Raw genomic sequence first — 22349 nt, 5'->3', positions numbered from 1 at the left:
AAAAACAGATGGGCAGAGTGGATGTACAAAAAATACGGATGGTGGGCCTCAAACGGTTAGGGTAACACCGTTAAGCTGTTACCGGGTAACAGCTAATCCGCTCTCCTAGACGCCTAGTCCATATCAAGCATACAGATATGCCACGTGGACGGTTAGATCTGGAGCCACAAAATTACCTTTGAGGTTTGACCCAATGCGGTGAAAGAGCGATGTTTGATGTTGTTCGTACCGACGAATAGGTACAAGTCAGAGATGCCCGTTGACTCGAACGGACCAGATTACCATATCTTCCAAAGTGGATTTTTTCTTTTTTCTTTTTTCTTTACTCACGCACACACACCACCACACACTCACGCCATAGTGGAATTTCACCACCTATGGTACTCGCACCCTTGACCAGGTGTTGAAACTTCCAACCCTTGACCAGGTGTTGAAACTTCCAAAGTGGACTTGATACTCTGGCTGCCTAGGTCTCCAAAGTGGCCATTAATAAGATAAGTCTTTCTTATTCTTTCTTAATCTTCATTTGTTTTTTTAACACACACCCTCACACTCTCACATTAGGTAGCTGAACCTATGACCTTAGTGTTGAAACTCTTTGACTAAGCCATGAGTAAAGACCTGCCAATCAAATAGTCTATTTAGTCAAATAAGCTTATTTATTTGATTTGTGGCTCATATGAACTGAAACATAATCTGAAATACCTCTCTGCTAAAGGAAGATCTAAATTCATATGCATCATCCATCAGACATTGTACTCTACTGTCTATGAAGGGTTTCTCCCGTGCACCCTAGGAATTGGATTTGATGAGTCCGGGAAACACTAGTTAGGTAAGGCCATGATGCGATGAGATTTGATTAGGTCACATGTCACTTTCAATGAAGCCCTAGTGAAGCATTAATGTTACCAAGCAAAGCATGTTTGAAAGTGGTTCAACTTATATTGCCAATCAAGTCTAATTATGAGCCTTACCATACTCAAGGTTCCCAGCCTTACCCTTCCAGTTCCCAAAAGCATACTCCAATGTGGTTCATTAAAGAGATTTAGAATGGGTATTACTTTTGCTTGTGCTAGGCTCAAGGATAATGTTGCTGGATTTGACGGGACAATAGATAGCCATCGAGGACAGATGATAGCCATTGAGGACAGACCAAAACAGAGCATGTTTAAAAGTTGTTATTCTAAGACTTTTCTAACAATAGTCTATCATCCAAACGAATCTCCTTAATTCAGATCCTTAATGGGATATATATGTCACAAGGAAGATAACAATCAAATCTTGCCACATCAAGGCTTTGCCAAGTCAGGTTCCTAGATCCTAATTAAAACATCAAAAATGTCATCTAACCCTAACCAGGTGCCTCCTATACTCCTCTAGATTCCTTGCAATTTGGACCATTTTAATTAATGGTTAGATGCCATTATATGGCTGTACAATGTATCGATCCATAGGTGCATCCCAGTGGTGGTACCGTTAGCATAATATCTTGTGCTGTTGTAGGGCCCATATAATGTATGTTTGACATCTAGCCCATTCATCAAATGCATTACCTCATGTTACCTTTAGCTCCAAAAATGATTCCTGTCCGTGGATTGGGCAGGCCATGTAACAGGAAAACCTTAATTTACACTGGGATCCACATGAGTTGTAAAACAACCTCTCTACCTTTTTCTTTTTTTTTTTCTAAACCTTCATCCTGAACGAATGAAGGATTTTAATTGCCTGGATTCCAATATACACATCGCCATAATCCTCCATGAAAATCAAGGGGGGGCATCCCCTCTCAAATTATTCCCTTGTGTGGTCCAACTGAGTTTTGTATCAGCCTAATTCATGGTCCCCAAAAGTAACGTGGTTTTGGATCAGCCTATTCTGTAGTACTTAGAAGTAACATGAGATGATACATCTAACGTATGGATAGATATTTTGCCCAGTACCACATCCACCGGTAGCACATGAGGTCAAACAAAGTTAAGATGGGCAACAAATACAAGCACAATACTCAGGCCTATTGTCCCAGCTCCTTCTACCACTGGCAAAATTTGATTTGATGATAGGTTGTTGTCCAAGGCAAGACTCATACAAAACATGCTTGAAAACGGATGGATGGGGTACCACCGCCACCTACCCCAAAGGCATGTCTTTGTCGGAATTTGATTAGACCACAAGCTACTATGGAAGATGGCCTTAGTCAAGAACCATTCAATTGAACAACTTTCAAACATATTTTGCATAGTTTTATCATTAACCTTAGATGATAATACAAAGTTCCAGGCATTTTTTACATGGGACACATCTTTTATAGTGGCCTGCTATCCAATCACATCCAATTATATTGTGCTTGGTGCCAACAAGGGTAATGTAGAATTCACATATGCTCAAAAATGTGTGGAGTAATTCAGGTGTGGATGGAGAGTGATGATATTTGGTTAGTGAGCGATATGTTGTGTCCATCCGATCTACATATATTTAAAGTTGCTTGGTACTTAACTTTGCCCATATCTAATAGAGGACTGTCATTCAATTAAATCCTAATATTTTAATGATAATGTGGTAGTGTGAGCTCTATTGAGAAGAGATGATTAGCTATGTGTCACATGGGCAAAATGTTAGTGGGTGTTGCCCCAACCATGGGCTTACTTTAATAAAGTGTTGTATATATGCAACGTCTATCAATTTTTTCAGCGAATTTTGGAGCATAGTCCAAGAAATAAAACATGGGTCCACGTCATGGGAAACAATGGTCATTGAACACCTAACATTAAAAACTTCCTAAGGTGCACTGTAATGTTTATTTGTCTATCCAACCTAACGTACGGAGACATGGATGAATGGAAGACACGAATATCAGCTTATCAAAAGCTGTACCGAAGAAGTTTTTAATGGCCGCCGGGATGCAATCTCTACTGCGTGGTCCTCTTGATATTTTGATCAGCTTCGTTTTAATTTTTAAAATTTTTGAGACCATGCCACGGATACATCAAGGTGGACCCCTCGGTCAGGGCAACACCGGGTAACACCTAATAAGCTCCCTCCAATATTGAGGCGGGGGCAGTATCCAATCCACGTCCCATTTGGTTAATCAACACATCTGGCTCATGTGGCCCGCATCTATGAGAAATCTTCACCGCCCATCCAATCCCATCCAGCTTTGGATATCTGGCTCAACGGTCCACATTCTACCGAGTATGCAATCCAAAAGCTAGTCAAAGCGGACATAAAAGAACCTCACCCACACAATCCCTTTCTCACCTGTCGGTACTACTGTATTCGGGAGTACTCGGTACTAATCTTCCGTCTGCTGCCACGTCTCAGAATCTCACCAATTTCTCGTTCTCCTCTCCATATATCCAGTCAAAAATTCAAACATCTCAGCTACCTACCTATTCCTCTCTCTCTCTCTCTCTCTCTCTCTCTCTCTCATGGAAAAACCGGGAATTGCAAGGGAAGGAGAGAAAGGGAAGGAGACTAAGAAGACCAAGGAGCACTCGCTCTATCCCCCGCGGCGCATTCTAGCGTCCCCAGCTTCGGAGGTGAGGTTAGCGGCGATAGCCATAGGCCTCAACATACGGTTGAGGGCAGCCGATATGCCGGCCGGTATGCAAGAGCGAGCGTTCCGTTACACAAGAACGCTCTTGGATGCAGTGGGCCCTAGCAACCGGCCCAATCCCACCCACATAGCTCTGGGTCTCAAGAAGGTATGACTGACAAAATCGCACTTCTCGTTCTCTCAACGCTTTGTTCATGGGCCGACACAACGAACGCAACGTATCGCCGAACAATATCGGCCGATATGATTAATGCTGTCAGTATATTCAAATGGTTATGATCATCAGCGAATGTAATGTTTGCTGACGTGCACGATTTCTCGCATTTGGGGTTGATGGCCCAACGGTTCATGTGACAGGGATCACCGTGGTTTGGAGATTTCCTGCTTATCTTCTCGATTAGATGATACTGACCCTTTGATTTTGGCCTTTTCTCCATTGAATTTGGATCTTTGCTGTGTGCTTCTCTCTGTGGGCCGCAGTACTAGAGGGTTATGACCTCCAGTCCTGTGTGTTTCGGGGCAGACCCATCCATGCCAAGGCTCATCATGTCAACGGTTTGGATGATCGAACAATGGCCATACATGTGCGAATCATATTGTCTGAGACGTATATCCGGCCGATCTTCCACGGTGCTTTCTGCGTGCAAATTTGTAATACGGTGTCAGTTTCTTTGCGGTGAACTGGTATTTGGTTCATTGCAACTTACTCTACCCCGTTTGTATGGTGGGAGCGGATTACGTGCGGCCCTGACCGTGGGCCCACCTGGATGTATGTACTGTATATCCACGTCGTCCATCCGTTTTGACAGCTCATTTTAGCGCGCGACCCAAAAATTAGGCAGATCCAAATATCTGGTGAAGACCACACCATAGGAAACAGTGGTGATTGAACGTGCACCATTAAAAACTTCCTAGGGCTCATATTAATGTTTATTCTCCATCCAGCATGTTGATAAGGTCACAAAGATGTGTATGAAGGGAAAAAAACAAATATAATCTTGATTCTAAAACTTTTGTAGCCTACGACAAGTTTTTAGTGATCATTTACCGCTGTTTCAAGTGATATGATCCACCTGAGACTTGTAACTGCTTTATTTTTTGTATCATGTCCTCAAATCATATGAAAAAACAGATGGACGGCATGGATATGTAATACATAGATCAAGGTGGGCTCCACGGTCAGTGACGCACCGTGTTGGATGAGGCTGGGGCCGTACCTAATCCGGTCCCATGAATGGTTGGGAAGCGGATTGGCTGGTGTACCACACACCACCGACATGGCTGATATGGTGACGTTACCAAGTTCTCTAGGTCCCATCCTAACTTATGTGTTATATCCCAACCGTCCTTTCATTTGGCGAGTCCTTGAACCTAAGAATAAGTCATAGCCAAAGATTAAGTAGACCACACTTCAAAAGCTGTGGTGGATTGAACGTCTACCATTGAAACTCTTTTGGACCACATAAAATTTCCTCCTTATCTACCTCTTTGTGACCTTACGAGCAGATTGGATGGAGAATAAACACTATGGTGGGTACTACCAATGTTTTAATGGTGATAATCATTTTCCCACTACTATTTCTGGTGCGGTTCACTTAAGCTCCCTATATGAATCATTTTTGGTATCACGTTCTGAAATGATCTAACGAAACAAAGGACGAATCGATGTGGATATAATAAATACGTCATTTCAGGGCCATTTAACTTTTATCTCCTTGAACCGTTCGTACAATTCAGAGATCGAGGAGCTGCAATGCTCGTATTCGCACGAGACGTTCCCACACCAGCCGTATCGTTGGTGTCCGGTACACAAGCCAATCCGCTTCCGAATGGTTGGCCCTAGTATAGATGGTCTACTGTGTACGGTTAATGTCCGTATAGAGAGGGGCCGTCCATTCAAATGTCAGCTCTTGGCTGGACAGTCGATATAATTCACGCTTAAACTATATCCACCGTCCAACGATGAATATACTACTTCGCATCGCTCAAAGTTCGAATAAGCCAATGATATGGGTTTCGGGTACTGTCCTATCCAAGAAGCCGTCATTCTAATGGACGGCCTGGATGAACGAGTATGATAGCCGATGAGGATGAGTGGGGCATAAGTAACATGACACCGGCAGGACCCACCATGCAGATCACCTGGCACAAGACAGCGTTGTGGCCCACCGTGTTAGCCGTACTGGTGTAGTGGTGTCCTACACAAAAGGTGGATTGGCGGGGACATGGCCCGGTACCACAGCTTGTGGTACCATTGCCAGTAAATGATAAGACTTCTCGTTACGAAAAGGCCAGTTTTCCTGTAACCATGTGCTTCGTAGGTCCCACTTCAATCTCCAAGCGACATCTACTCCGTCTATCCATTTCGCCAGCTTATTTTAGGCCGTAAACCAGAAAATGAGGCAGAATCAAAACCCAAGTGGCCATACCAATAAAAACTGCGAGGACTTAAACGCCCCATGTTGAGACCGTCCTGGGTCCACCTTGATGTTCATATGCCATCCAACCCGTTCGTATGATTAATCTCCCCGGGATGAAGGGAATCCCCACTGTTTCTTGTGGTGCGACTCAGTTGAGTTTTGAATCTGGCTGATTTTTGAGATCATGTACTGAAATTATCTGGCTCAACCGATGGACGGAGCGGATATAACGTAAACATCACGGTGGGCCGCATACAGCTTGCGGCTACAGGGAAGAACAGGAAATTCTAAGTCCATCCACCGTGGCTAATGCTAACGTGAACCGTGAGCGTAGCTGACGAGAAGTGGTGTTGCATTGCACTCGCAGGAGTTCGACGCATCGTACGGACCGGCGTGGCATTGCGTGGTGGGGAAAAGCTTCGGGTCGTTCCTGACTCACTCGCCCGGAGGATTTCTCTACTTCTCCCTCGGAAGCCTCTCCTTTCTGCTCTTCAAGACCGAGGTTCGACCAATCTTCCACTCGCCTCCGTGACCGAACGAAGAAGCCCTTTTCTGTAATTTAAAAGACTTAATTACCCCTCAGGTTTTTAACAATTACGAAATGCAGATGAGAGAGGCTATCAGGAAAAAAAAAAAAAAAGGTCCGTCGTTTGAAGAAATGACTAGATGAGCGTTTTGAAGGTGATGTGTTGATCTCTTGAAATAAAAAAACAAAGGCTCATTTAGGGAAGCGGATTGGCTGGTTTACCACACACCAGCGATATAGCTAATGTGTTGACGCCAGCAAATTACGTGGGTCCCATCATGAGGTATGTGTTATATCCAAACCGTCCATCCATTTGGATAGATCGTCTTAAGACTTGAACCGAAAAATAAGACAGATCTAAAGATAAATGGACCACACTGCGAAAAGCAGTGGGTGATTGAACGTATACCATTGAAACCCTTTCGTGGGTCACGGGAGTGTTAGATCTTTGTAACCTTATGAACAGATTGGATGGAAAATAAACGTTAAGGTGGGCCCTACGAATATTTTACCGGTAAAATCATTATCCCGCTGCTATTTATGGTGTGGTCCAGTTGAGCTTTGGATATGATTCATCTATGGCTCATGATAAAATGATCTCTTTTGAACCGTTCGATAGAACTCGGAACTCGAGAAGCGTCAGCGGTCGTCTTCGCATGACACGTACCCACATCATCTGTATGGCTGGTGTGTGGTACACCAGCCAATCTGCTTCCCTAGGGTCGTGATCACGCCGTGGCAGAAGGTGGTGTATGGTAGAGCCAGCTCCCTACAGTACAAGCGGCAGGGTTATGTGTAAAAAGGGCCTGCCCATATGCAGGGCCGTATTATGGATGATTTATATCTAGAAAATCACGCTTGCCAGACAATCCTGTCCTTGTGATCTGTGACCATTAACTGATGGTGGAGAACAAAACTGGTTAACGGTCAAAAATACAGTGGGACAAACAGTAGAGAAAGTAATGATTATAATTGTCATGGGTTTTGTTTTCAAAAGTAAACCATCCATTCTAACGCCAGTATATGGATGGATCTGATCAATTCATCACCCTAGAATGTATAATGGGGAGATGTACGTAATTTACGACATTCCAGTAAAAATTAGTTTAAGCAATTGTTTAGTTGAATTTGATGAATATCTGAACTAGTGAAAATTACTGAAAACATCAAATTTCAATGATAAGTGTCCAAAATAAATATCACTAAACCGTTCTTGAGTAGTCCAATAGGGGCAGTGAAGATCACCCTAAGCCTAGCCCAGCCCAACCCAAAAAAGGAATTGCCTCGAAAGTCTAACCTAATAGCCTTGGACTTAATAAAAACTGCCCTATAGAAGCCATCACAAGATAATGAAGGCTCAATCCTAAGGCAATTCAGGCTGGATAGGTAGATTCAGTTAGGTAGGGTTAACACATGCAACTTAGGCAGATAAGATTGGGTTAAAGGTTAAACCCAAGCTCAGAGTGACCTTAAGAGTGTTAAGAACCTAACTAATAGGTTAAAAACCTTATAATTAATTGAATATGTAAAGTTAGGCTATTAAACTCTTGGGATTATAACATTCTACCGTGCATTGCAGCTAGTGTCCACAGCAGTCCACCTTGTGGTGGCACTCATTCTAGCATCTTTTTCAACTAGTCATTTTCAAGATACAACGGCTACACTTTGATCATCCAGGTAGTCCTTTTCACTTGACAGATATAGCTTAGTTAGATAGTTTTTTCCCTATCATGGCAGCTTTTACCAAGGTTTAGGTTGAACTTTTCATAAGCCGCCACTCAAAGACAGGATATAGTAATGTGCTGAAATCAATTATTAAGAACCTAAACAATGTATCAAAATTCCTATAACTAATGGAAAGTATAAAATTAAGTTATTAAATCCTTGGGATGGTAACAAAGGGGGTTCGGACTGAAACTAATCCAGATCCAACCTGCCCAAACTAAGCTAACCCAAGGTAAGGAATGCTCTAGTCTTATACAATTGGATTAAAACGCAATGGTTGGATTCACCGTCAGTAGAATGATCGGAATGTGTGCTCGACACAATCAATGAATTTGTGCTCTAGAACACCATCAATCGATATCCGTGGACCCACTGTTCTGTGCGCCATCAACTCAGGACATCAGCTGGGCCCTTCAATTTTAAGCCATGCTGCCAAAATCCACCTTGATCGACAGCTGAAGTGGACCGCCCCGGAGGTTGCAACAGAGAAGGGATGCCAACCGCGTGTACGTTCCATCCCATCCCTTCATCAGGCACGATCGGCAGGATGAAGAAATATTCCCAAAATCATCCCATCCAAAACTTGTCCCTCATGGTGTAGCCCACCTGAGATTTTTGCAGAGCAAAGTTTTGGAATGAATGGTAAGATTGAGAAGACGCAGACAGATGGACGGAGTAGATGTCACACTCAGGACACGGTGGCGCCCACAGGACTCGCATGGTTTAGCCGCTGCGTGAACGAGCGCAGATAGCCATAAAAAATTTCATTCATGTAATGATTTTTCAACGCTGGCAAGTGAATCATTACAGTTGCAGGGGAGGGAGAGATCTCTTTTCTATAATTGTTTTGGGTATGATGAGAGCCGTAGATATCACATTTTATTTTCCAAGCTTGGCAGTGTCAGATCAGTAAATGAATGGTGTGATGGCAGTCTGGCTATTGGGTCGCGATGTTGACGCGGGATTCTTTCATTTTTGCTATTCTTGGACCTGGTTATTATGGAACCAGTCGTTAACATTTATGCTGGGATGATTAGAGCCATCCGTCCAGTGGGCCATTTTGTTACTTTACAGTGGCCCATACATTCTTGATTCATTGGCTTGCTACGAATCCAGCCGTTCCGTGGGGTTTGACGTTTAGGTGGTGATCTTAGCAGCCGTCTAGCACACCAGACTCAGGATGGCCAGCATTGTTTCGACTGATGGGCCCCACACACGGAGACAGTCTGATGGTTGGGACTGACCATCTGTCATCGGAGCGCTATTTTTAGCAGCCTATGTTCAGTACATTGATGCGAATTAATGATGGTGACCATTGTTTTATGGTGTCTAAAGCGAACCATTGGGACTTTCCTTTTTAATAGTGTACATTTACACGGGGACGCCGATCAAGTGGTGTTGCCAACATCACCTCCCAGCTGTGGGACCTAACTAGATGTTTGTGTTTTGTGTCTACACCACTGTTTTTCACCCTCATGAAGCCAAAAATGAAGCAGATGCGAAGAGCTGGTAGACTGCACCACAGAAACAGTGGTGATTGAATGCCCTCCGTTAAAACCTTTTTGGGCTGCAAAAGTTTTGAATTAACCTGGTGTTTGTGCTTCCCTTCATTCAGTTATGTGTGACCTTAGATGACAAATAAAAATTACAGTAGGGCCTAGAAAGGTTTCAACGGTGGGTGTCATTATCCTCATTGTTTCCTATGGTGTGGTCCACTTGAGCCTCGGGTTTACTTCAATTTTATGTCCGTGGACTAAAATAAGCTGGAAAGATAGATGGATGGCATGAATATAAAACACATACATCATGTTGGGCCTCACAACGCTCAACACATAACCACTGGGTGAGGTTGCCAACACCACCTAATCCATGTCCATTTAGCTAAACACGGTTAAGTATCATCCTTTCAACGCAAGTGTCTTACTGTGGACCATCAGGTTATCCACAAGATCTTGGATTAGCTTGTTGGCTTCTATTCAGGTCGATCAAGTGGGACCTATACAGGTGTGCCATGGCTGATTGAGTGGCTTGATTTTAACCCAAAGTGCCACGCGGCATATAAATCAAACGTGAGCTTAGATGACTAAGACTTGAGTAGATCGATTGCTTATTTAGCCATTTGCAATATGATTGTAAAATAATTAGGCCATTGTCAAAGAATGGGATTCTTTTTCTGAAGATTGGTTGCACTTTGCATTTCATACAAAATGACTTTTATAAACATAAACAATTAAAAAAATACTTATAGTTAATGACAATGAACAATAATAAAATGTATTTATGAAAATTGAAGTAATTATATTAATGTTGGGAATAGTTTTGCACAAATGTATAGACTTGTATAACAACTAAAGATTATCACTACTGGATTATGATTAAAGATTACCGCTACTCTTACAATAAAGCTAAGATATGATGAGTTAAGATAATTTCATTAATTTAATTGGTTTAATACAAGATGATTTGCTTGGTTGAATTTCTTATTATTTATAAATCTCCAAATTCTTTATATGAATTTTTTATATTTATTTTAATAGTTATAGTAGCTGAATTATTGACACGTTGGTTTTATATATGCTTCTAACTTATTTTTTTCATGTGTTCCTCTAGCTATTTCTTTTCTGTTCAACTACTTATCACCTCTTGAAATTTTTAGTCGTGCCTTGCCATTAGATGATCCTTAGCTATCTAATCAATGGCTGATAAAAAGAGTGATCGCATTGATTATATCATTAGAAAGTCTTACCATGTTTACTATTCACTGGTGGGGCTCACCTTTTATTGGATGTTACTTTTAAAAGTCAAATCAATTGGAATTCCCAAGAAAATAGGCATTGCATATGAGCTATTATGAAGAATGTCCGATCATTGATCTGGACCATCCATCATATGGGCCACCGTCTAGGGTCCATCCTAAAAGATGGGTTTGTTTGGATCGAGGGAAGAAGAGAGAGAGAAGTAGATAATTTTATTTACATTTTCTAATTCCCTTCTTAACTTTGGCCGGAAAAATTGCAATCTCGCGGCTCTTTCATCGCATCTTTAAAATAGCCAAAATATTGTACTTTGCTAAGGCTGCACACGTGCAATGAAGCTCATGTACACACACGTGTCAGCAGGGCTCCATAAGTCTGAGGTCCAATCAATCCATCAGAACGGCACCCTCGTAGATGCCCCAGCCCAAGAATCAGGTTGGTCCACTGGTTAGGCGGGCCATAGCTTGCAAACAAATGTATTAACTCCGAAAATCTTGGCTAAGGTTTTCTAACCCTTTCACTTGTTACCAGTATTAGAGCCACATGTTGAGTGGACCGTATATAATTTTCGGGAAGAACGTACAAGGTCGGACAGATCTGATAGATGGATTGGATCTCGCACCTACGTGCCATGTGTGTGGCGTGTACATGTGCGTTTTGCACGCTTGCCCAAACCTGACCAAAGCTCTCATATAGGCTGGTTGCGTGAGGTCAACCCGGGCCCAACCGATTTGCCCGAGGGGTTTCTTTTCTGGCCCGAACCCGACGCATGGCCCATCCAAGAAGCAGGTTGGTCCCCCAGTGTCAGGTGAATGGCTAGGATCTCGCACGTATATCACGTGAGAGTCAGAGGCATCCCGCGTACGAGATGAAACGCGCGGGTTAAAGAAAAAAAGGCCGACCATGCAATAGTTCTGGTTTCTCTGTGCAGCAAACAGAAGTCAGGAGGAGGTGAGATCCGCATTTTGGCACTGCAAGCGTTCCTCCCTTTTACTAACAATCAGTGCTGTAATCTCTCTTATTTTCTTCTTTTGCTTTTCTTTTTCTTTTTTTTCTTTTTTTTTTTCTTTTTTTCTCCGCAGCGAAAGGAGAAGAGAATGGGTGGAGGAGGAGATCATCATCCCGGCCATGCGGCAGATGGGGCCCACGGCGATTTCAGGACAAAGGTCTGGAGCATGACGGGAGGCCCGTACTGCAGGCCCAAGCACTGGAAGCGGAACACTGCCATCGCCATGTTTGGCATCTTCCTAGTCTGCATCCCAATCGCCATGAAATCTGCCGAGCTCGAGGTTTGCCACTGATTTCGCCCTTACATATAAATCCAGCACGTGGAGATGTAATTTCAGCCGTTCTGACTGTGAATTAGGGTTTTGCGATTCTGGATCCGAGAGGTCTGCTAGCTGCCCATAAATTAGGGTTTTGAGGATGAGCTGGAGTGATGATTGGGCCAGTCAACTCATCAGGTGGGCCGCCCTTGTATAAAGCTGATGGACGGTCCAAATTGAACACAACAGGGCCCATTTGATGAGTCGACTGACCTGGTTTTTGTGCCAGATCACCGGCATGATGGGTGCCACGCAATGCAGACTTCAACCATTTGAGTAGAATCGTGGCTTGTGACGAGTCATAGCCCCACGTATTGTAGACTCAAGATGTACTCCTCAGCAGCATAGGAGAAAAAGAATTCAAAGAGAAAAAACCTCAGTTAAAAAAGAAGAAGAAGAAAGAAAGAAAAATGATAATAATTGTTATGGGAAAATCTAAGGCCAAGTCTGCTTGAGGAAGTCGTAGTATGAGTAAGTGAACGACCCCGCCGAGTAGCAGGGCTAATCGAACCGACAATCAGCTCGGCATGCCCAAACTGAGCTCAGACTCAGCTCCGACTCTTAGTGCCGGCTTTAAACCTACCTATCAGTTCGGGCAGCAGGAGCATAGTTGCTAAAACCAAGAGGTTGGCTCGGATAGAGACACGACTTGCGATCATACTAGGGAATCATCCCCAGTAACCCACGAGGAGCAACTGCCGACGCACGATCTCGGAACAACTGTCCTATCAACAAGCACGTTATTGGTGGTTAGAATGACGGATCGTGCCAAGAATGACGTACCCTTTCACTCCAATCGAAAGGTATAAGTAGGAATCAAACCCATAGGAACAGGTACGCAAAATCTCTAACCCGAAACCTATCCACACTACATAGACCTAGATTCCTGGCTTGACTTTTGCATCGGAGGGTCCCTTGCTCTAGCCAGGGTCTCCCTTGTCCTTCTCTTGTGCAGGCTCACAGGGCTCAGCGCGAGTGCTCAGAGCTCAGCGAGGGTGAACCAGATTTTTGCATCAACAATAATAATAACAAATAGAATCATACTCTTATTTTTCTCTCCAAAGTCATCATCATCATCATGTAAGGCTTATCCCAACTAATTGGGGCGGGCTGCATGAATTCTTTTCTGCCATTTCACTATATCGAGAGCCATAACTTCAGTTAGACCATTGGTCATCTAGTCTCTTCGCCACTTCCACCCACTTCCTTTTGGGCCTTCCCTTTGCTCTTTTAGAGCCTTCAACTTGTAACAACTCACTCCTACTAAACCAACATAGTTCTTGGTCTCCGTTTCATATGACCAAACCATCTAAGTCTACTTCCCCTCATCTTATTAGCAATTGGTGCTACTCCTAAGTTCCCTTGAATGCATTCATTTCTAATTGATCTTTCTTAGTCTTGCCACTCGTCCATCTCAACATTCATATTTCAGCTACACTCATCTTATGAACATGTTGTTCCTTAACTGCTCAACATTATGTCCATAAACCGTGGATGACCCCATTAAATTTCCCCTTTAGTTTCAGTTGTACACGATGATCACGCAGAACCCCTGAAACACATCTCCATTTCTCCCCTCCAACTTGAATTCTATAGCCAACATCCTTCTCAATCTCTTTATTCTTATGACTTATTGAGCCAAGATATTGAAATTTATCATTTTGGGAAACTTCTTGGTTAGCAATATTCACTAATTCTTCATTTCCGCTCCTATTGTTACTAAAATTGCATTCCATATACTTTGTTTTAGCCTGACTAATTTTAAATCCTTTAGATTTTGAAGGACCCCTCCATAAACCTAGCTTTGTATTTACGCCTTCCCTCGTCTTTTTAATCAAGACTATCATCTGCAAACAATGTACACCATGGAATCTCTTCTTGTAAATACATTGTAACTCATGCATAACCAAATGCGAAAAGGCACGGGCTCAATACTGAACCCTGGTGCAAGCCTACAGTTATCGAGAACTCACTCATGTCTCCATAGTGGTCCTCACATTTTTTTTTTTTTTTTTGAGAGATCACAAAGAATTTTATTAACAAAAGGCGCACCAAAGAGGCACTAAAACTATACAAAGGAAGGAAAAAAAAGCACCCCAAAAATTACTGCCAAAAATTATAATCAACGTACCTCCCCAAATTTGACACCCATTCTCTCTCAAAACTAGCCACCCTCAAAGACACCTAGCTTGGAGAGTGGCTCGAATCTTGAAAGCACCTTCCATTCCTCTCTTTGCATAACGCCCAAAGACCAGCTAGCTAGCAAAGATGCCAAATTATCCTGAAGTCCTTACCACCCGCCACACCGTGCCATCCCCTTAAAGCATTGACCAATAGAATTGGTGACCCCCATGAGGTGTAAAATTTGGAAAGAAGTCCATTCTAAATAGAAGAGGTAAGTAAGCAATGGATAAACAAATGATCGATTGATTGTGAGCTTGCCATGCATATCAAACAAATGTTTGGTAATATCATTTTCCATTTATGAAGATTATCCACAGTGAACACCCTTCCTAATGCAGGGGCATTTCACATCGAGCTCGAGTGGAGTAGCCCATGGGATGTGGGGACACACTTGGGGTGGGCGGCCCATGTGATTTGGGGCCCACGAGCCCATGAGGGGAGTTCGGCCGAGGTCCTAACTTATGAGATGTGGGGCTTGGGCTATGAGATAAAGGGATTAATTCGCCATACTCTAACAGTTCGAGCTTTTAGAGCAAGTGGTTAATTGTTCTGCATCAAATTGGTATCAGAGTGGGAGGTCTCAAGTTCGAGACTCCTCACCGGGGGTGATTAATGCAGGGGCATTTTCACAATGGGCTCGAGTGGGGTAGCCTGTGGGATGTGGGGACACACTAGGGGTGGGTGACCCATGTGATTTGGGGTCCATGGGGGAGGTCTCGTGTTCAAGACTACTCACCGGGGGTGGTTAATGCAGGGGCATTTCACACCAGGCTCGAGTGGGGTAGCTCGTGGGATGTGGAGACACTCGGGTTTGGCTGCCCATGTGATTTGGGGCCCACGAGCCCACAAGAGGTGTTTGGCCGAGGTCCTAACCTATGAGATGTGAGGCCTGGGCTATGAGATAAAGGGATTAATTCGCCATACTCTAACAGCTCGAGCTTTTAGGGAAAGTGGTGAATTGTCCTGCATCACTTCCCTTCCAACAAGCCAAGCAAAGGCATGCTACCTTTGGAGGGACACTGTAGAACTAAACATGCTTAGTAGGAATGGAATCCCCACTTATCCTTTGTCTATGGATTACCTTATACAATGATTGAACAAAGAAACATCCAGATTTGTCCCATCATCGTATCGTCTTAGCCTTCTCCCCACCAACTAATTGGGCAATATAAGTGGACGTGATTCAGAAGAGAAGCCAATTCAGCCACCTCGTCATCTATAAGACGAAAGGACAACATGGAGGGGCCTACACCACTGAATCACTACAATGACAAATGTCTAGCTACTAAGATATTTTCATCCATGGATAATTGAGCAATTCTTGGGAACAAAGATTGCAAAGGCTCTTCCCCAGTCCATTCTTCTTTCCAAAATCTAATCTTCCTGCTATCCCCCAACGTAAATCCAACCCCTTTGCTAAAGCATGATTTAATAGAAACAACCCCTTTCCAAATAGATAAAGCCCTATATAGAGAGGAATCCTTAGTACACCATTCACCTACATTACTACGATATTTACAAGCAATTGTATTCCTCCATAAGGCTCCTTCTTTCATCCCAAATCTCCAAAGCCTCTTACTCAACAATGCCCTATTCAATTTTTTTTTTTTTTTGAAAGATAACAAGAAGCTTTCATTAAAAGGGCGTTGAGGTTGCGCCAAAAAGATAAAAAACAAACAAAAGCCAAAAAGGCAAAAGAAAAGAAAAATAAAAAGAAAGACACGAAGTAAATGAAATCTTTGATTCTGGCTCCTCCATCACAAGCTTTACACACCTCACCCCAACTTAGTAAATGAAATCTATTAGCACCATTTGCCCCTTGCTACAAGAAATCCTGCCTTAATTTATCAATTCTCATTAGAATGGACTTTGGGCATTGAAATAAAGACATGAAGTAAATAAGCAAGTTGGAGAGAGCAGCTTTAGTGAGAGTAATGCGGCCTCCAAAAGTCCTCACCTTTGTTACTCCCTCCTCATAGATATCCTTAATTATGTAAACTATATCCTCTTGTTTTTTTCCCGACACCCACCATATTAACTCTTTAAGGACCCTATCATATGCTTTCAAAGACCATATGGAGATCCTTCTTCCTCTCTATATTTCTCCATCAATTGTTTAAGTAGGAAAATTAGCTTCAGTGGGACCTCCTTGGCTTGAAATTCAAACTCATTTTCTCATATATTCATCTCATTCCTTAGTTTTCGCTCAATCACTCTCCCATAGTTTTATAATATGGCTCATAAGTTTAACCCCAGTATAGCTATGCATGTCTCCTTTATTCTTACAAGTACCACAATACTTTTCCTGCATTTTCTTTGATCTTACAATCTTGAACAACTTTTTGTCAACCAAAAAAACTCACTGTCTCTTATACACTTCCAAACCTCTATTGGTACACTGTCTGGTCCAACTTCTGAGGGCCTTTCTTGTTTTCATCTTACCTAAAGCTTCTTTCACTTCAGATATTCTCATTCTACGAAAGCATCTATGGTCTCATGTGTCATTTGTGTTTATGTTCCTTCGATCCCTATGCTCTCAAAGTGGTTGTCATTTAACAATAGCTTCTCCACATTTCATTGATCTCATTGTTCTTTGCTGGTACCCTCTGGTTGTTGCTTTTAATGATCTAACATGATCGATGTCCATACCTTTCCTCTCTCTCATTTTTGCATGTTTGATTCACCTTTCTTTTTCCCACTCTATTGTAAAGATAATCGTAAGCCTCAAGTATAGCCTCAGTCAGTACATTCTTAGCAATCTTTTTGGCATTTCTGCATGTTTCAAAATTTCCGTTGTTTCTAGTCTCTTACCAAGCTTTGAAACATAAATGTTTCTTGTTAATAGTATTTTATACATTGTCATTCCCCCACCATGTTTCCTTTCATGAGTGGCTTTTCTCTCTAGATACTTGTAAAAGATCTTTGGCCACTTTCCTAATGCACTTAGTCATCTCGTTCCGCATGACATTAACTTCTTCGTTAACATTTCACTTTCCTTCTTCGATCAATTTGCTACTGAATAACCTTGTTTTCTCTCCTTTTTAATTCAACCACCTCGTTTTTGGACACCTATTAAAATTTCTCCACTTCTTAACGTGAACATCCATTACCATTAACCTATGTTGTTATGTCAAATTCTTTCTTGGTATAACCTTGTAGTCCTTCATATTGATCTTTCTGTCTTTCTAAGTAGAAAGAAGCGAAGTATGTAAAAATGGATGTGTAACGGCCGTCATGTAATGATAATGGTGGCCACCATTATGTGTGATGGGGTCGTAATGGCCATTATGGAAAAAACGACCCGTCCCCCCCCCAAACAAAAAAAGAAAAGAAAAAAGGGGACCATTACGGTCATTACGGCCTGTATCATAACGGTAACGGTGGTGGCTGTTATGGCCACCGTTACCATTATAGAATACCTTAGAAAAAAGTCTAGTTAGGTTCGGGTTGGGTCCATGGGTGGACCTGGTTAAAGTCGGGTCTGGGTTGGGTCCAGGTAGTTTTAATCGTAAATTTTTATGTATTTCCTGTATATTGGTTATTCTAGCATAAGAAATGAGGTTTTCCTAAGCCAAATACATGTAAGAGAGCCTTACTCACCATGCACATGTCAAAGTGGCACTCACATGACACATGTTTGATATAATCCAACCATCGGGTAGGCCCAACCATGTAAATGCTCTTATTTGTCCCAAACCAACTTAAAACCTAGATCCAAAAATCCGATGGGTACACGACCAGAACCCGAGCCTGATTGGATCTGAGTTTTGGTCTGCAAAGAACTGGACCCAGACCGAAAGGCAGGCCCAGTAAAACCTGAACCCAGTTAGCCTCAGTATGGTTACTACAGGACCTGACCCGTACTTGATCCGTTGACAGTCCTAACCATGGAGTCATTTTCTGCTAGCTTTTGTATGTGTTTCGCCCCTAAAGGCATGTCAACTAACACCAATTGGAATGGATCCGTCAGATTTCAGAAGTTTAAAACAAAAAAAACAAAAAAAAAAAAAAGGGGAGGGAGGGTGCTAGGCTGTTCTTTGTTGAGACTATTAAATTCAAAGGGGGTTGTTACAAAAGGGCAGCTTGTGCGACAAAGTCTTATTATATTCTTCTTTTCTTCAAACCTTCATTGAAATCTAGGTTCCATCAAGCGATTTGCTTGTGTTCATTTCGCTCATTTAGTCATTTTCCCTACATATAACAAGGTACTTCTGATCCTGGACCACAAACATGCCATGTTGGCTTATGTGCCGACAGTTTTGTCGGAGAAACCAATATCTGATATTTTTGGACCTTGTTTCTGATTGCAGACTGTTTCAAATTTAGTTTCCACAGTTTTTTGTTCCCTATTTGTGTAGGATCTTGAGTCTGTACATTTAACAGATATTAGACTTATTTGAGCCCCTATTTGTGTTCCCCAGGATATACCCTTTCTCATGCCATTGCTGTAATATGATTAGTGGCGTTTCGTGTGTTTTGAATTTTGATGTGATTTTCCCCCATTTGATTGGTATTGCCACCAAGCATTCATTTATTAACTGGTATGCTCCTATATTGATATGCAACTTTGATTTGTTGGTGCTGTTCACTTTTTCTTGACTCAGCATATTCTTCTTCTTCTTGTTTGAAGTGGTTAAACTGGTCTCGACTTGAGACCTACATGTCCATTAATTTACCCAATGTATTTTCTTCTGGATCTTTGATAAGCCTACATGTGGGTACAATGATGCTAATGCACACACCACCACATGTGCTAGCATAGTCGACAGGTGCAATATCCAAGTTATCCATAAGGTGGTCTTGAGCATGTCTATGTTCTCTCCAAAAGATTATCTGGTCCATTCAGCAGCTGTGCCACAATGTGAGAAACATTTGGACGGTTAAAAAAAAAAACTTCAGGCAAGCCATAAATTTATTTTGTAAACTGTGACCCATCTGACAATTGGACCAGCCTAATTCTTGGGTTAAGGTATGTAAATAGTGGCAAGTCTCTAATGAATGGATTGGATTTCGTACCAGTGTGCCAGGTTGGCACCTGTTGTGACGTCTGCAGTAGCATTATTGTGTGTGGGCTTAGCATAGCTCTTTCTTGTGTATATCCTTTTCTTGTTAGAACATTTTGCTATCAGGGGAAAAAAATAATTTAATTCTCTTGCTTGGTTTTTCTCTCCCTCGAATTGAAGCATAGCTCTAAACTGATGTGAAGCTTCAGCCCAAGTCTCTTATACAACACAAGTCCCTGGAGTCTGATGAGACAGAGGGCCTTTCCCAATCGGCATTTGAAATATAGGCCACTACATTGTATGCATCACTGATTTTTTATTGCTATGATAAACCTCATACGTCACTCTAATATTAACATATCCATTATTCATCAACAAAATTTCTTTCACGTGTATGATCAGGTACCTGGTGATGAGCCCTTAGTCCTCCTTTGGACTATGAAATTGGGTTTTTAGAACTGATTTTTGTGGGCCCACCTGCCAACTTATTGTGAGCGTGGCATATGGAAACTGTGTTTTAGTCCAAGCGAGGCTTTAAACATTTATCATGGTTACATATTGTGTGTGCATGTCCATGCATGCATATACCCAACTTCTGCTTTCATTGAACACTAGTTATGCAGAGATCTTATGATGTATTCTTCTTGCAGCAACGGCCTCATCATCCTGTTCGCCCAATTCCGTCGCAGCTTTGGTGCAAAAATTTTGGGAAAAAGGAATACTGATATGCTTTGTTATTCTTATGTCCCTTGTGGTAAGAACTTGTTTTCTGTGCTTGTTAATGGTACCCGGATTTTGTGAATTCTTCTGGGGTTGTGTTTGTTCAAGCTGAAATTGAACATGGCAGAGGTTTCAATCAGTGGCCTTCTTGTGTCTCCTGCACCTAATATTACCATTTTAGTCAAATAAATTCTCAAGACTGTTACCATTGGAATTTTTGGTACCTGTAGCCATCGAGACCTGAACATGTCTACTGGGGGTTGCTAATGCATTTTGTGTGATGGAGATTAATAAATATTTGTAGCCATATTCACGTGGGAGTTATTCTAGTGCCATTAGAGTTGGCTGTGTGTACAAGTGCGCCCCATGTTTCTGGGATCCATAGTTATCCCAGATTGGGGAAGATCCTTGCTGTAGAACATTGGCTTTTTTCATGGTTGGTTGGAAAACGTTCATGGTCGGCAAACGGGCAATCAAGATTACGGTAATTTTATTAGCCAGTTTCTGCCCTTTGGAAGAATGAGGTGATTGAGCCCCCTTTTGGTGATGCGCCAGTGTGGCAGGAAGTTAGGGAGACTCCCGTTTTGGTGACGAGCCCATGTGGCAGAAGGTAGGGGAGCTTTATACCCTGGAACAGACCGCCAGGCTGGATTGGGGTTGGGCTGGAGCCAACCACGAGAAAGGTAACATGGTCCAGTAAAAGACTGAGTGGAAGGAGATGAAGAGAGATATGAACAACCATCAAATTCATGTGACACGTGTGGTCCAAGTGATTAGAGGAGCTTGATCATTGGCCAGGCACATTGGTTGTTGGCCCCATCTAATGAATGGCTTGTCACTTTCCTTTTTTCCTTTCTTACAACAAAGGAAAATGGTAGTGTCCTCAATACCGATGATTTCAAACTTTTTTCCTTTTTTGCCTTTTTTCCAACAGAAGTGATCATTGACTCAAAAGTTTACTCACCACAAAGGGTCGTATTTGTCACCTCCCGGCCGAGTTTCCATAACCCTGTTATAGAGAGCTTCTGTAGTCAGAAGTTTGTGTTGGTCCCATCACAATGTCTGTGCTACATTCACTATGTCCATCAATTTTGCTAGCTCATGTTGGGACGGTAGCCTAAAAAATGAAGCACATTCTTTTTATTTTGAGCATATTCAAAGCTCATGGTGGAAAAAAATGAGGCATTTTCAAAGCACTAAAAGCGTGCCACATCACAAAATGGGGGTGGAGACGCCTGCCATTGAAGCCTTCCTGGGGCCACCGTGATCTTTGTATGCTATCCAGCTGATTCATAAGGTAATTGCCTCAGCAGCAGGGTGAAGGGAAAACCCTGATTCATAAGGTGATTTCCCCAGCTGGGTAAAGGGGAAATGCTCCTGAGTTTGGATTGCTTATCGCTTCGCGTGGTGGTGGTTTTTTTTTTATTATTAAAAAAAAAATAATTTGGCTAGGGTTTTTTCATATAAAATTCATTTATCCTTTTATGTCTTTTATTTTCATTTGATGCTTCGGTACAATTCCCAACAGACCACACCACAGGAAGTGGTGATAAACACTGATATTGGTATGCTTCCTTCATACAGGTCTTTCTGACCTTATCAATAGGTTTGATAGCTACTAAACATTCCGGTGGTAGCCAAAAGTTTGTAATGGTGGGCGTTCAATCACCACTGTTTCCTCTGGTTTGGCAAATCTGAGTTTGGATATGCAGGCTCATGTCCTAAAATAAGCTGGTGAAACGGATGGACAGCGTGGATATAAAAAAAAATAAAAATTACATCACGGTGGGCCCCATAGGGATTCTCCGAAGCCGCGTCCCTGATCCCACAGGGATCCACCGGCCTCTGTGGATCCGGGCATCTACGAAGACGCGTCCCACATATAGAATTTGTAAATTCGGTTTCTTCCCCCATCTCGAAAGCCCCGAAACGAGTAGAAACAATCTGGTGCCTCCAATGTGAGTCGTCTCTGTTATCTTCGCCCATTTCACAAAGCTTTTGATGGATGGTTGGCATTACAGCTGTCAACGTGCTCGACCAAAGTCTGTCCAGGGCAGGCCCGAGCCATACTGGGTACATGACGGGCCTAAAATATACAGGCCAGGGCCTGGCTACCCACTTTTTTGCAAGATCTGGG

General features: G+C 42.5%; 2 protein-coding genes across 2 annotated transcripts; both read left to right on the top strand.

Annotated features, from left to right (window-relative positions):
* The first annotated feature begins 3306 nt into the window (after window positions 1-3306).
* Window positions 3307-6604, top strand: LOC131241158 (dynein light chain 1, cytoplasmic-like). Its single transcript, XM_058239860.1, has 2 exons — window positions 3307-3701; window positions 6341-6604. The coding sequence occupies exons 1-2, from the start codon at window positions 3426-3428 to the stop codon at window positions 6503-6505; spliced, it is 441 nt and encodes a 146-aa protein (XP_058095843.1). The 5' UTR covers window positions 3307-3425; the 3' UTR covers window positions 6506-6604.
* A 5141-nt stretch (window positions 6605-11745) lies between these two features.
* On the top strand, window positions 11746-20426 carry LOC131241159 (uncharacterized). Its single transcript, XM_058239861.1, has 3 exons — window positions 11746-11931; window positions 12063-12269; window positions 20143-20426. Exons 2-3 carry the CDS (start codon window positions 12078-12080, stop codon window positions 20215-20217), a joined length of 267 nt encoding a protein of 88 aa, XP_058095844.1. The 5' UTR covers window positions 11746-11931; window positions 12063-12077; the 3' UTR covers window positions 20218-20426.
* Window positions 20427-22349: the final 1923 nt, after the last annotated feature.

Source organism: Magnolia sinica, chromosome 3, assembly GCF_029962835.1.
Source record: "Magnolia sinica isolate HGM2019 chromosome 3, MsV1, whole genome shotgun sequence".
NCBI classification, from domain to species: Eukaryota; Viridiplantae; Streptophyta; class Magnoliopsida; order Magnoliales; family Magnoliaceae; genus Magnolia; species Magnolia sinica.
This window is presented reverse-complemented; position numbering and strand designations above follow the sequence as displayed.